Source organism: Oreochromis aureus, linkage group 13, assembly GCF_013358895.1.
Source record: "Oreochromis aureus strain Israel breed Guangdong linkage group 13, ZZ_aureus, whole genome shotgun sequence".
Lineage (NCBI taxonomy): Eukaryota > Metazoa > Chordata > Actinopteri > Cichliformes > Cichlidae > Oreochromis > Oreochromis aureus.
In genome coordinates this window covers 5,114,847-5,130,216 of record NC_052954.1, presented here as the reverse complement: position 1 = coordinate 5,130,216, position 15,370 = coordinate 5,114,847, and the positions used below count along the sequence as shown (strand labels likewise).

The 15,370-nt window shown below is 40.6% G+C and overlaps 1 protein-coding gene across 4 annotated transcripts in view; it reads right to left on the bottom strand.

Annotated features, from left to right (window-relative positions):
- Positions 1 to 11,744, bottom strand: part of LOC116316524 (serine/threonine-protein kinase VRK1-like) — a 32,514-nt gene extending 20,770 nt beyond the window's left edge. For 2 of the 4 annotated variants that reach the window (XM_031735081.2, XM_039621465.1), the window contains exons 1-8: positions 11,532 to 11,743; positions 10,779 to 10,913; positions 9,381 to 9,436; positions 7,710 to 7,779; positions 7,068 to 7,155; positions 5,662 to 5,770; positions 5,374 to 5,466; positions 1,700 to 1,832 (exon numbers count right to left, since the gene is read on the bottom strand). In XM_031735081.2, the coding sequence (XP_031590941.1) occupies positions 1,700 to 1,832; positions 5,374 to 5,466; positions 5,662 to 5,770; positions 7,068 to 7,155; positions 7,710 to 7,779; positions 9,381 to 9,436; positions 10,779 to 10,908 (679 nt within the window). In that variant the 5' untranslated portion in view covers positions 10,909 to 10,913; positions 11,532 to 11,743. Of the gene's footprint in view, positions 1 to 1,699; positions 1,833 to 5,373; positions 5,467 to 5,661; positions 5,771 to 7,067; positions 7,156 to 7,709; positions 7,780 to 9,380; positions 9,437 to 10,778; positions 10,914 to 11,075; positions 11,141 to 11,489 lie in introns of all 4 variants that reach the window. The other 2 variants (XM_031735082.2, XM_031735080.2) reach the window with 2 other exon arrangements.
- Positions 11,745 to 15,370: the final 3,626 nt, after the last annotated feature.

Here is a 15,370-nt window from a genome sequence, read left to right as displayed (position 1 = left end):
ACAAACATGAATCAATTTTATTGGAATTCCACGTGAAAGACCAATACAAAGTGGTGTACACGTGAGAAGTGGAACGAAAATCATACATGATTCCAAATATTTTTTACAAATAAATAACTGAAAAGTGGGGTGTGCGTAATTATTCAGCCCCCTGAGTCAATACTTTGTAGAACCACCTTTTGCTGCAATTACAGCTGCCAGTCTTTTAGGGTATGTCTCTACCAGCTTTGCACATCTAGAGACTGAAATTCTTGCCAATTCTTCTTTGCAAAACAGCTCCACAACTGCCCTGTGACGGCCTCAGAGGTTGTCTAAGAGAATATTGGGAGCAACAACACCATGAAGTCCAAAGAACACACCAGACAGGTCAGGGATAAATTTATTGAGAAATTTAAAGCAGGCTTAGGCTACAAAAAGATTTCCCAAGCCTTGAACATCCCACGGAGCACTGTTCAAGCAATCATTCAGAAAAGGAAGGAGTATGGCACAACTGTAAACCTACCAAGACAAGGCCGTCCACCTAAACTCACAGGCCGAACAAGGAGAGCGCTGATCAGAAATGCAGCCAAGAGGCCCATGGTGACTTGGACGAGCTGCAGAGATCTACAGCTCAGGTGGGGGAATCTGTCCATAGGACAACTATTAGTCGTGCACTGCACAAAGTTGGCCTTTATGGAAGAGTGGCAAGAAGAAAGCCATTGTTAACAGAAAACCATAAGAAGTCCCGTTTGCAGTTTGCCACAAGCCATGTGGGGACACAGCAAACATGTGGAAGAAGGTGCTCTGCTCAGATGAGACCAAAATGGAACTTTTGGCCAAAATGCAAAACGCTATGTGTGGCAGAAAACTAACACTGCACATCACTCTGAACACACCATCCCCACTGTCAAATATGGTGGTGGCAGCATCATGCTCTGGGGTGCTTCTCTTCAGCAGGGACAGGGAAGCTGGTCAGAGTTGATGGGAAGATGGATGGAGCCAAATACAGGGCAATCTTGGAAGAAAACCTCTTGGAGTCTGCAAAGACTTGAGACTGGGGCGGAGGTTCACCTTCCAGCAGGACAACGACCCTAAACATAAAGCCAGGGCAACAATGGAATGATTTAAAACAAAACATATCCATGTGTTAGAATGGCCCAGTCAAAGTCCAGATCCAAATCCAATCGAGAATCTGTGGCAAGACCTGAAAACTGCTGTTCACAAACGCTGTCCATCTAATCTGACTGAGCTGGAGCTGTTTTGCAAAGAAGAATGGGCAAGGATTTCAGTCTCTAGATGTGCAAAGCTGGTAGAGACATACCCTAAAAAGACTGGCAGCTGTAATTGCAGCAAAAGGTGGTTCTACAAAGTATTGACTCAGGGGGCTGAATAATTACGCACACCCCACTTTGCAGTTATTTATTTGTAAAAAATGTTTGGAATCATGTATGATTTTCGTTCCACTTCTCACGTGTACACCACTTTGTATTGGTCTTTCACGTGGAATTCCAATAAAATTGATTCATGTTTGTGGCTGTAATGTGACAAAATGTGGAAAAGTTCAAGGGGGCCGAATACTTTTGCAAGCCACTGTATATTCCATTGTGTGTAATTTACCAGGCACGTAAACCAACCATTAATATCCTGACATAAAATTTGAACATTTAGACATGTTTTTATTTTCTGTTATGTTTAACTATTTAAAAAGTCAAGCGCTTACCGAGTCCTTTGTGGGCATCGATGCTGGTGTATTCAATGGTTCCATTATGGCCCTTCTTGGGGTTTTCCTTGTATTCTTTGTGGACTCCATCAGGGCAGTATCTATAGGACAGCCCATAGTCTGCAAGGTAGACCTATAGCTCCCAACAGGACAGAAAAAAAAAAGTCTTCCCATCTTAAAGATATAAACTTGTATATAAATTATTTGCATGAGAGCAAAAGTGAGGTTGTGGGACGTCAACAGTTGCAGGGGAAAAAAAAAAAAATTGTGAAACCTTTGAAATGTTTTTTATTTCTGCATAAGCATCGCTTAATTTTGAGACAATTGCAAAGCAGGAAAAGAAAAGCTGATTAAACTAAGTGAAAATACAGGGAGTGCAGAATTATTAGGCAAGTTGTATTTTTGAGGAATAATTTTATTATTGAACAACAACCATGTTCTCAATGAACCCAAAAAACTCATTAATATCAAAGCTGAATGTTTTTGGAAGTAGTTTTTAGTTTGTTTTAGTTTTAGCTATTTTAGGGGATATCTGTGTGTGCAGGTGACTATTACTGTGCATAATTATTAGGCAACTTAACAAAAACAAATATATACCCATTTCAATTATTTATTTTTACCAGTGAAACCAATATAACATCTCCACATTCACAAATATACATTTCTGACATTCAAAACAAAACAAAAACAAATCAGCGACCAATATAGCCACCTTTCTTTTGCAAGGACGCTCAAAAGCCTGCCATCCATGGATTCTGTCAGTGTTTTGATCTGTTCACCATCAACATTGCGTGCAGCAGCAACCACAGCCTCCCAGACACTGTTCAGAGAGGTGTACTGTTTTCCCTCCTTGTAAATCTCACATTTGATGATGGACCACAGGTTCTCAATGGGGTTCAGATCAGGTGAACAAGGAGGCCATGTCATTAGTTTTTCTTCTTTTATACCCTTTCTTGCCAGCCACGCTGTGGAGTACTTGGACGCGTGTGATGGAGCATTGTCCTGCATGAAAATCATGTTTTTCTTGAAGGATGCAGACTTCTTCCTGTACCACTGCTTGAAGAAGGTGTCTTCCAGAAACTGGCAGTAGGACTGGGAGTTGAGCTTGACTCCATCCTCAACCCGAAAAGGCCCCACAAGCTCATCTTTGATGATACCAGCCCAAACCAGTACTCCACCTCCACCTTGCTGGCGTCTGAGTCGGACTGGAGCTCTCTGCCCTTTACCAATCCAGCCACGGGCCCATCCATCTGGCCCATCAAGACTCACTCTCATTTCATCAGTCCATAAAACCTTAGAAAAATCAGTCTTGAGATATTTCTTGGCCCAGTCTTGACGTTTCAGCTTGTGTGTCTTGTTCAGTGGTGGTCGAGTCTTTCAGCCTTTCTTACCTTGGCCATGTCTCTGAGTATTGCACACCTTGTGCTTTTGGGCACTCCAGTGATGTTGCAGCTCTGAAATATGGCCAAACTGGTGGCAAGTGGCATCTTGGCAGCTGCACGCTTGACTTTTCTCAGTTCATGGGCAGTTATTTTGCGCCTTGGTTTTTCCACACGCTTCTTGCGACCCTGTTGACTATTTTGAATGAACGCTTGATTGTTCGATGATCACGCTTCAGAAGCTTTGCAATTTTAAGACTGCTGCATCCCTCTGCAAGATATCTCACTATTTTTGAATTTTCTGAGCCTGTCAAGTCCTTCTTTTGACCCATTTTGCCAAAGGAAAGGAAGTTGCCTAATAATTATGCACACCTGATATAGGGTGTTGATGTCATTAGACCACACCCCTTCTCATTACAGAGATGCACATCACCTAATATGCTTAATTGGTAGTAGGCTTTCGAGCCTATACAGCTTGGAGTAAGACAACATGCATGAAGAGGATGATGTGGACAAAATACTCATTTGCCTAATAATTCTGCACTCCCTGTAGTGGTGTTGATATACAGGGGGAAAACTCCATTACCATATATCTGCTTTCAAGAGATGAGGTATAGTTTTTTCCATTCTCCAAACATGACGCTCTCTTTCAAACAGCTTTCTGGCTTTTCATCAATATCTTTAGCAAATTGCAGACAGCAGCAGTGACTTGAGAACCGTACTTTCTCCCTCCAGTCGTGACATGGATTATTTTATATTCTCCCAATGATAGACTTAGGTATCCTATAGATCCCTGTTCTTTAAAAAAAGAAAGGGCACCTCCTGAAAACTGTCAGACATTCACTAAAATGTCCCTTCTCACAGATATTTAATATTGGGTCATTGTCCTATCCTGGGATCTGCTGGAGCCAGTCGTCTAGCTTGGAGGTCACCACACTGAACACTCCGATTACCATTGTTACCACTGTTACCTTCACCCTCCACATCTTCTCAAGCTCTTCTCTGAGCACTTGGTACTTCTCCAGTTTCTCGAGTTCCGTCTTCCTGATGTTGCTGTCATTCGGTATCGCTACGTCTATCGTTATGGCTGTCAACCTCCGCTTGTCTACCACCACTATATCCGGTTGGTTAGCCATCACCATTTTGTCCGTCTGTATCTGGAAGTCCCACAGGATCTTAGCTTGGGTGATCTTCTTGACCACCCTAGGGGGTGTCTCCCATTTTGACCTCGGGACTTCCAGGCCATACTTGGCACAGATGTTTCTGTACACTATGCCGGCCACTTGGTTATGGTGTTGGTTATGGTGTTCCCCGTTTGCTAGCATCTTGCACCCTGCTGTTATGTGCTGGATTGTCTCAGGGGCATCTTTACACAGCCTGCATCCGGCTTCTTGCCTGGTGTGATAGATCCCAGCCTCTATGGATCTTGTGCTCAGACCTTCTTCCTGTGCTGCCATGATTAGTGCCTCTGTGCCGTCTTTCAGTCCAGCTTTTTCCAGCCACTGGTGGATTTCTGGATATCAGCCACTTCCTCTATCTGATGGTGGTACATACCGTACAGCGGCCTGTCCTTCCATGATTGTTCCTCTTCTGCTCCTCTTTCTTGATGTTCTGCTGCCTGAGGTATTCACTGAGCATGCAGCCAGTTGTGGCCATCTTCCTTATGTACTCGTGGATATTTGTTGTCTCACTGTGGTACTGACACACAGTAGTCCTCGGCCTCGTTCCTCCCGCTTTCCTAGCGGCCTCTTCGTGGTTCCCATTTGCCTGTGGGATTCCCAGGTACTTGTAGCTGTCCTCAATGTCTGCAATGTTGCCTTCTGCTAGATCAAATTGTTTGTTTAACTGAATCGTCTATATCTTTTTTATAACTTTAATGAAACTAAGATGTTTTGGGTCATACTTAACCTCCTAGGACCTGCCGTCCACATATGTGGACATCACATTTTTGGTTATTTTGACCAAAATACTCAATTTTGCTCTACATGGGCCTGATATCCACTTACGAGGACATTATACTGCTACTGTTCTATCAAAATTTTAAATGAATATCCTCATTTGTGGCTCTCATTTTTCTTAAAAACAAAAATAAGGTAAAAAAAAAAAAAAAAAAATCTGGAAATTCTTTGTTTTTACATTCATCGGGCCCCAATATGCCCAAATATCAAAGAGAAATTAAAAATGCATGTCGTGGAAGAGTTCGGGTCTTAGGAGGTTAAGATCAATGCAGTTTAAAGAAAATCAACGGGTTTTATTCTCTCCTGTAACTGTACCAGGGATCTGCAGTGGACTGACCTGTTCAGGGTCCCTGTAACCCAGCATGAGGTTGGCAGCTTTAATGTCAGCATGGACGTACTCATTCTCATGTATGTACTCCAGTATATCCACCTGGCACGAGAATCAAAAGCATACAAAACAAGAATTTTATAGGCAGACAGTAATGCAGTAAAACGAAAGTTTTGGTAAAGTGGGGTCATAATTTGTTAAACTGGCCTTTAACTGTGTTATTGATAGGCGATCAGGCTGCTCCAGCTTATTTATACTGGTATTATTGAACAGGTCAAAATATGATAATTATCTCACCAGTCTCTGTCCAAGCTGGAGAACAGCGATCTTCTTCAGTCGGCCTCCACTGGACTCACAAGCTTTCTGAAGGTCACTTCCCAGTCGATCCATGACCATGAAACGATACCTGAGTGAGACAGGAAAAGCTCAAACTCTTGTCCTAATTCTGACATAACACAACACCAGATTTACTAACGACGCACACCGAAACTGTACTTTGTATGAAAGACTATGACAGGATGTTTTATTTACCAAAACAGTGGAACAAAATGTCAAAAAACAGATGCTTTTCACAAACAAGAGTCATAATATAGCAAACAAAGATGAAAAATCAAATAAAAGAATCAGAGAAAACAACAGAAAAAATACAATACTGACAGTGATGTGAAAAAACCCCCACATTTTATGACTTAAAGCAGATATTTTATTGGAAATAATTACTATAGTTGCCTTAATTCTAAGGCTAGATGGTTGAAATCTGATATTAAAGCAGATAACAGAGCTTTTAAGAAAGCACACGCAACCTCCTTGTTAAAATCAGTTTATCTGCTTGATTTTGTTTTATTTTTTTAAACTTTGGTTGCTATACATGTGGATTTCACACTGGTGCATAGAATTTACTTGATATACAACAGCACAAATAAATACTGATGTCCACTTTACTCATGTGCAGAACACGAACAAAAGCCAGCTGGGTTTCAAAAACCCCAGAGGTCCTTTCCTTTACCTTCCAAATATTTTCCCCTGAACACACCGTTTCCTTTTTAAGTTCTGCCCAAAGAGTCTACTTTAGAGCCAACTTCATGGAGCTAAATGATGAAAAAAAAAAAAAAAAAAAAAGAATATTTTTTTGCTAATCTTCTGGTTAGATTAAGGCTAAAATACAGCCATATGCAGTGAAAATACATTTTTTCAGTTATGCTTTATATTCAGGTTCTTGTAATAAGCATTAAGTCAAGAGGTAATTAATCTTCTTTATAAGTTATTAATATGTGTTAATAATACTATATCAATGTCAATATACGTTTCTAATTAGCTTCATGTAGACAGTGCACACATCATGAATAGACGCATGGAAAGGCAGAGAGGAAAAATAGCTTCGAAACTGACACGAAGACCTGATCTGGTTTCATAAATGAATGTAAAATATCATATATAGTTGTTTAAGAAAGATACATAACATAATACCAAATGTGTCAATTTCTACAAAATACTACACTCATTCCAGTTAGGCCGTCTGCATTATTATATTTATTAACATTAGAAACACACTGCTCTTTCTTCCTGCTTTATTTTACATTTATGAATCTAAACACAGCATTGTTCAAGTTATTTTGTCCTTGCTTAAAATTTGGTGGCTGCAAAAAAACAATCATAGCAACCTATGAGTTAATCAAACCTATTAGTGTTGACTGTGTCAATACCTGAGGTTATTATACTCTGCAATTCCTGACCCCCAGTACGTCGGGATGCCCAGGAAGTCCAGCTTCTTGCTTCTCTTCCATTTTTGCACTGGAACAAGTTTAGGAACAATCACAGGTATGCATCTACACATCTATACAAGTTGCTAACATGGAGCTATTGTGTCTGAACAAAAAAAAACAAAAACTGAGCTCTATGAAAAGTAGACAAATGTTTTGCCAAAAAAGAAAAAAGAAAAAAGATTTGTCCTTGTAAGTGTAAGAATGTGTGCATACAAATATCAATCTTATTGGGACTACAAATACACACACACAGAGGCCCCAGACAAAGCAGTGGGCCTGGCTCAGGGCTTGATGGCGGCTGGCCTGACTGGCTCTCAACCAGGCTGGCAGGTGGTCAGGGGCTCAGTGGAGGCCCGGGCATCATTACGTGTGAGCAGCTTCCTCTCCAAACGAAGGCGTTGGAGAGCTCAGACAAGCACGGAGAGTGGGGCCCAACTGCCACTGAGGTGCATGTTTGCTTTGGCTTATTATTAATTACTGTGCAGCACTCAGCAAAGCCTCTGAGTCTGCAGCCACTTCATCAGTCAAACGCTCTCGTGCTCCAGCGAGCTGCCGGGACACTGGACGGGTGGTGCTACTCACTGCTCTCAGGTTTGGCTGCCCTCTGGTAGAACTTGAGCTCCGAGAACAGGGGGCCATTCTCCTGGTACTCCTGCATGTATGAGCACACAGTATTAGCACAGTGCAGCTTTAACCAGTGACCATGCAAAAGTTAATTGTCTGTGTCTAATTCCAAAAGGTAAAATTATGAAAAAGATTTGTGTCTCGGCCAGTGAGCATCATGTCACTTACATGCCTGTTTCAATGCTTTGTTTCCTGGTTGTTTATGTTATTATTCCTTATGTATCGGGAGAAATCATAAAAATATCTGGATGACACATGAATGTTGTCCAACTTTAGTCTAGCAAACCCATCTGAATAGCCCCGTGCAACTCTAAATGCTTTTTCTTTTTTTTTTTTTTAGCTCAAGTCCATGCCCAAACTTATGTTAACCGCAATTGTCACTGATAAGATCTTTTAGAACTACTTCACACAGTAATACATACAATAACACTGCTAGCTGACAAATAGAATTAGAATAATAGCATTAGCTTAATTTAGTATCAGAGCATAATAATTAATTGACTATTGATTGATTAATTGACTTATTGAGCTTGCTTAAGAGAGGGATTAGTTATTGTTATATCTCAAATTAAACAGCTGACAGTAAAACATCAAACGATATTTTTTTCTTGCCATTTCTTTCACTGGAACATCAGGAAGCAGCAAGAAAGTTTAGCATGTATAGGACTGGTTCAGAACTCAGAGTTAGACCCTGACGAAATGGCAGAAGAAGTAGAGCCATGTAACATGAGGTGTACAGACAGAACCCTCTCAACCAGGTGAATGGGGATGCGATGAAATTAAAGAAACAGTAAAAACTAGTATTTGTGATTGACTGTTTCCTAACTGGAACCACAGACCTCCTAAACTGTTGGTGTCATTGAGAGTTTGCAATGCAACCAGCAGAGATTCCAGGAAGTTACTGCTCCCAGCCAAGACACAGTCCAGGACATAAGCCCTTTTAAAACCAAAATGTGTCAATATTTAAGCTCTGACGTTGGTTGGGATTCAACTGAATTTACTGTGCATTTTTTCAGAACGGCACATAGACAAACAGGCATTAATTAGACATCTCTGATTCCTGTTTCAGGTTTCAAAGCATCTTGGGGACACTAATTCAAGTCCAAAGTATTTCTGCTTGCAAGTAAACAAAGAATGCGGCTTATGGCCTGTGCATTATTTTAGCGTCTTTATTGAAGGGATAAACAGATAGAGATGCTGTCACCAGAGTTTTGTTCCCTTCACTATCGTCCAATAACTGGCACAAAAAGGCGCACGTCAAGAAATGACAACTTCCAAGCAAGAAGAACATGTGCAATCCATCAAAGGCCATTCTGTTAACACTAAACATTACTTCTTGTGCAAAGTTGGAGGAATCATCACACCGATTCTGGTTGCACTTTGCTCTCATGTTTATTTTTGGTCCATGTGCTTTCATGTGAGAAAGTCAGGTGATATTTGGTGAAATAGAAAATGAAAAAAAGAGGAAACATCATTTGCTGTATAACAGTCTAGTCATGTAATATCCATAATCACAGTTACACCTGCTTTCTACTTCCAGCAGCATAGTGCAGACACATTCAAGTATCACAGCATTAACGTCTCCCTGAAGGTGGACAGGTCAGCTGTGTGCGCTACATATGTACTCACCACTTTGATGACAAAGTCAGTGTCTGTTCCAACATGTCTGTCAATGTCCTGGGAGGCTGAAACATAACAGAAGACAGAGAATGAAGATAAGACAACATAATTCTTGGATAGGAGCAGGCCTCTTGGATCTTAAAAATATATCCAAGACCAGAAGGAAATGTATACGAGTGTTTTCATCATTGGATTTGTGCATGTAAGCAGTAATCTGTTTGGAAATTAAAGATCTATACACAAAAAAGGGACTGAAGAGAAACAGTTTATAACAAACATCAACATAGTACCAGCGTGCCTGTGCACCTAAAAACTTGCCACTGAATTTTTTACAATTCTGGCAGTTTCATGGAATATTAGGATATTACTTTAAATAAGATTATTTTTGCATAAATAAGCAATTATATTGGTTTACAATGAGGCATTCTGTCAGAAGTAAAACAAATATAAAAACATTTTAATTTCATCAAGAAATACAACATAAAGAAAATGTATTATTTATTAGAAAAAATACACAATAAAAATCTGAAACATTATTAAATGTTGTGGTTTGTCAGCATATGACTTCATCCTCAATATGTGTTTCCTGTCCTTGAATGTAGCACAGTTTACTGTCACTGGGAGGACCAGATTATCCTCCAGTCACACAAGAGAATATGGTGGTTGACTGTATGGAATGAGCATGTGATCTCGATGCCTTTGAAAAGGTTGCTTTGAAGATGGCGACCAGGTTTATAACCACTCACATTCAGTTGCCATCTTGTTGGTGCATTTTAAGACAGAGATAAAACAGCAATAAGAATCAGCCTGTTATAAGTTTGTTACTGAATATGGTCAAGTTGACAATTACGTGCAGTCTGTCTGTGACAATACAGCAATTAGCTGCGAAAAATCAACAACAATCACAAATCTGTTTGTCCTCCATATGCGGAAATTCAAAGACTGACTCATTTTGGGCTCAACTGCAGTACACTGGCAGACTGTAGAGAGCTAGGGACAGCCCATCTACCTGCAGAGCGCATCTGTTGTCAGATTGAGGGAGTGTCCAAAGTATGTGATACAGCTGGTCTGTGGGCAACTCTTGTGTGGAAAAAAAGCAGTTATGACATGCAAAGGCTTGAGGTGAAACCATTGTTAAAAAAAACAACAACAAAAAAAGGATCCACTACAGCAACTTTCTGTGCTTTTCATACTGCATTGTTTCAACTTTAATGATTTTTCAAGCTTTTTCTAGAAATGGAATGAGAGAAGCATGTCACCCACAGCTACGTGTTGCTGGGCTTCTGGGGGACTGCCCCTCCATGGTTGAAAACATAGGTGAATACCCATGAACAGAATGATAAAGCATAAAACAAGCTTTTGTGTGTGCGTATGGGTAAGTTTGTCATCAGACACGTTGCTCCTTACCAAGATAGATCAGTCCAAAGCCACCTTGCCCAATGATTTTCCCCAGCCTCCATTTCTTCTTCTCAGTGTCTGTTAGTATGAAGCCTTCTGGAAGAGGTTTGGGTAGCACTGTTTTTCGTGGAGGTGCCATGAAAACTGAGAATGTTAAAAAAAAAAAAAAATAATAATAATATTGAAAGAATATCAAGCAAATATTTGCATACAGGAAAAACATGAAAACATATTGTAATGTGCCCTGAAACCACAGAACGCTGTATGCCTATGAGGAAAAGGAATGAGTGCTGTTTATGGACTTACTCAAGGGCTCTGGAAAACCTCTAAGGGAGTTAATGACGCACTCATACACGAGGCTGAAGCAGTTACTGAAAATCAAAACTGAAACAGCTAGTGTAACTGACCATTATTAAAGTATAGTTCTATATTTCACAAGTATATAACACTTAACACAATACACACACATAAAACGTTAACGACTAACTGATTGTGTATATCACATGGAGTTTTTGGTCAGCTTGAATGTTTGCTATGACCAACGGCTATCTAACATTAGTAGAAACAGTTAGCTAATAACACAAGTACCCTAATAAAACATAGAATGACAGCTGAATACAGCACAACGCAAGACCGATAAAAACACTACAGAGTTGGCTAAAAGTTACTGGCAGAACTCCTCTGCAAAGACATTTACTGTTAGAAAACTTAATTAGCAACCTGCTAAACTCCGCTAATGAGAAGTTCTTCAGTATGACTCACGGACTGAAATGTTCAGCAACCGCCGAGAAGACGAAAAGCCGCACGTCGTCACTTGGGATTTTTAACTAAGAACACACCGATAAGTAATTTAAACTACGTTTTCCTCGCTGGGTTCCAGCACAAGCTGCTGCCCTGTAAATTGGAAACAGAAACAAACCCCTTTTCACTTCCTGAACGTTATCCCTCCCGCTACGCCACACAGCCAATTGCATGCGCCAAAAAATTCTCAACAACCAATAGGGATGCGAAGGAGGCGCGAATACAAAATAACGTAGGATTAATAATAACGATAGTAATAATAATAATAATAATAATAATAATAATAATAATAATAATAATAATAATAATAATCGCAGCCTCTTTGTTTCGTTTAAGTGGGATAATTCACAATACATACATATAAACATTGCTTCGAGTACAATGTATGTATTCCCTGTATTCACGTGGCTACAGGGAATAGTTTTTAGCTCTTGGCTCCGTTTATATGCAGTGTAGGGAATTAAAGGTTTAATCAAGATGTTTCAAGCTAATTTACTCAGCTTTGCCTATCTTGCCTCTCTTACTTTATATCGAAACCACTCGACCTGAGCTGTCCCCCTGATGGACTCTTCATCCATTCTCGTCATCTTAACATCTCCAGCTCAGCCTCCTTCTCTTTTTGTCAGTGCCACCACCTCCAAACCATATATCACAGCAGGTCTCACTATAATTTTGTAAATGTTCCCTTTCATTTTGGCTGCCGTCCTTCTGTCACAAATCACTCCTGAGTCCTGACATTCGCTAGGTACTCATAACTGAACTCATCTACCTTCACTAACTTTACTCCTTGCATTTTCATCTATCTAACTGTCTCTTTCTTTCACACTCATGTATTCAGTCTCACTTCTAGTGACTTTCATTCCACTCCAGGTGGCTCTTTTTTACCTGCTCCTTATTCTCACCACAGATCAAAATTTTTTCTATAAACATCATAATCAATGAAGACTCTTGCCTGACCTCATCTGTAAACCTCTCCATCACCAGTTCAACCAAGAGGTTCAGAACAGGATCCTGATGTAATCCCACCCCCACCTTGAACCCATCTGTCACTCTTTCTGCACACCAAACCACTGTCCCACTGTCCTGTCCTCCCTCACCAATCTCATATACTTGCTGCTCCTGACTTCCTCATGCAGTACCACAGTTCCTCTCTGGGCTTCGTTATGGCTCATCAACTTATCCGTTTGTATTTTTTACAGCTCTTTACATTCTTATTCTTGATAACTGGTACCAGTATACTTCTCCATTCCTCAGACATCCACTTAAGTTTTTCCTCTATTCCCATATCTTTCTCCTCGATGCAAATCTGAGAAAAGTTCCAACCCGACTCCTCTTCTCCATATCCCTACAGTTTTCATCTCTTCCCTTAGTGTACAGCCTCAATTACAACTCAATATAAGACCCTTCGTTTGGCTTTGCTACTTTTCGCTTTACTGTACGTCTAACTTCCCAGTACTCCTGTCTACTTTCTTCATCTCCCTGACTATCCAGTTTTTTATTTACTAACCTGCTTTGCACTTCCTTATTCCACCACCAAGTCTCCTTGTCCTTCTTCCTCTGTTCAAATGATAAACTAAACACAATCTTTGTAGTTTCCCTTAGCATGGCACCTTTACTTTCCCTCTGTGCAGTGAATTGATTCTTCCCTCTACAACTTTAACCATTTAATCCTTGGCTCTTCCTTCACTTGCTTTCCTTTCTTGGTTTCCAAAGTACACAGTGCTATACGATGCTTCCGAACTACATTCTCCCCTGCCACCACATTACAGTCTCCTATCTCTTTCACACTGCACCTTCTGCAGAAGATGTCGTCCACATGTGTGAACCTTTGTCCACTCTTATAGTTACACTATGTCCTCCCTCTTCTTGACCACAGCTATTTCCATCCTTTTCACAAAACCCATTACCATCTGTGCTCTCTCCTTAACATCATACCTACCCAACACTTCCCATGTTTCCTTCACCTAAATGTCCGTTAAAGTCTGCTTTAATCACTAGTCTCTCCTCCTTAGGACACTCTCTACCACTTCATCCAACTTACTTCAGAGTTCGTGGGTGATCGTGGCTCAAGAGTTGGCAGTTCGTCTTGTAATCGGAAGGTTGCTGGTTCGAGCTCCGGCTTGGACAGTCTCAGTCGTTGTGTCCTTGGGCAAGACACTTCATCCGTCGCCTACTGGTGGTGGTCAGAGGGCCCGGTGGCACCAGTGTCCGCCAGCCTTGCCTCTGTCAGTGCTCCCCAGGGCAGCTGTGGCTACAATGTAGCTTGCCATCACCAGTGTGTGAATGTGTGTGTGGATGGGTGAATGACTGAATGTAGTGTAAAGTGCTTTGGGGGTCCTTAGGGACTAAGTAAAAAGCGCTATACAAATACAGGCCATAGGCCATTTACCATTTCCTCATTCTATTCTAACTGGCATCCAATATGTGGAGCATATCCACTGACAACATTCAGAATTCCATCTTCAAACTAACTCAGTATCCTGTCTGACACTCTTCCCCCATTGTTCACATACTCTTCTTCAAGATTACCCCTACTCCACTCCTCTTCCTATCTATATGAGAACAGTTTGAATCTACCTCCAGTGCCCGGGGACTTGCTTCCTCTCCATCTGTCCTCCTGCACACACAATACATGTACCTATCTTCTATTCATCATTTCAGTCAGCTCTCTTCCTTTACCAGTCATAGCCCCTATATTTAGTCCTTACTCTCCACTTTTCTTTCTCTCTCACTGTTTCCTAACATGCCTTCCCTCTTTCCTTTCCTTTCCCTTTGTCATCAGCCAACAGTTTCCACTAGCACCCTATTGGCCAACACCACCAAATCGGTCATTGTTAAACCGGGCACCGGTCGATCCGGTATAGGAATTTCATTCTTTATGATACACATCTTTGATTTGGCCAAAATTCTATGTCCTCCCCATTTATTTGGGCCTGGGACCAGCTCTAGGAGCCTACTGACATGAATTTGGTTTACTAATAAATATTTTTCAACATGTGGCAGATTTCTATATGCTAGATTTTAGTTCATTTTTTTCCTTGTTTCTATGACAGGTGGTCTCATGAACTTGTTAAACAGCATTAATTTTGATATTAAATAAATATGAATAATTATCTGCCTTGATCCCAATTTAATATGAGCTAACCTACAGTAAAGCTACATTGAATGCACTTTTATTGATCAGTGTAATTTTTTCTCTAAATAAAATCAATGCCATTTAAACCAGATGAAGTCCTTCCCTTGGAGTAGGATACAAGTCCGCTGTATGAAAAGAGAATGTAAAATATTTCTTGTATTCATTAGTGTATTGAGGAATGACTCTTTTCCATTAACTTAAAGGTCTAATTATGCCACTGAATAGCTGTGGGTTACCCTGCTTTGCCAAGCAGATGAACACCATATAATAAATTAATTAGTCACGGTCTAAGTATCTCCTGTTGTATAAAAAATGCCATTGAAGAGGACCAAGAGTACATTTCTAAGTGTCCCTTATGCGGCTGCGTTGTGTTGTTATTGATCTTATAGGTAACTTTCGCTTTAAAAAGAGCCTCCTGTGTATCAGCCTTGTAAAAATATAGCAGGTTCCAGTTGGGCAGGTGCTCAAAGTGTCATCTATAAATTCCAGCTTCACACACACAGCCTAGCACACCCTTGTTACACTTAAAGTGGACTCCACTTGTGCATAAATACTCCAAATAGTCAATAAGGGCAGCCGGTGTGAGCAGCAACACACTGTAAAATGGAAGAAGAGGTGGTGCTGGATTCTGACACGGGATTGGGCCTTCAAACCAGCCTCTTGT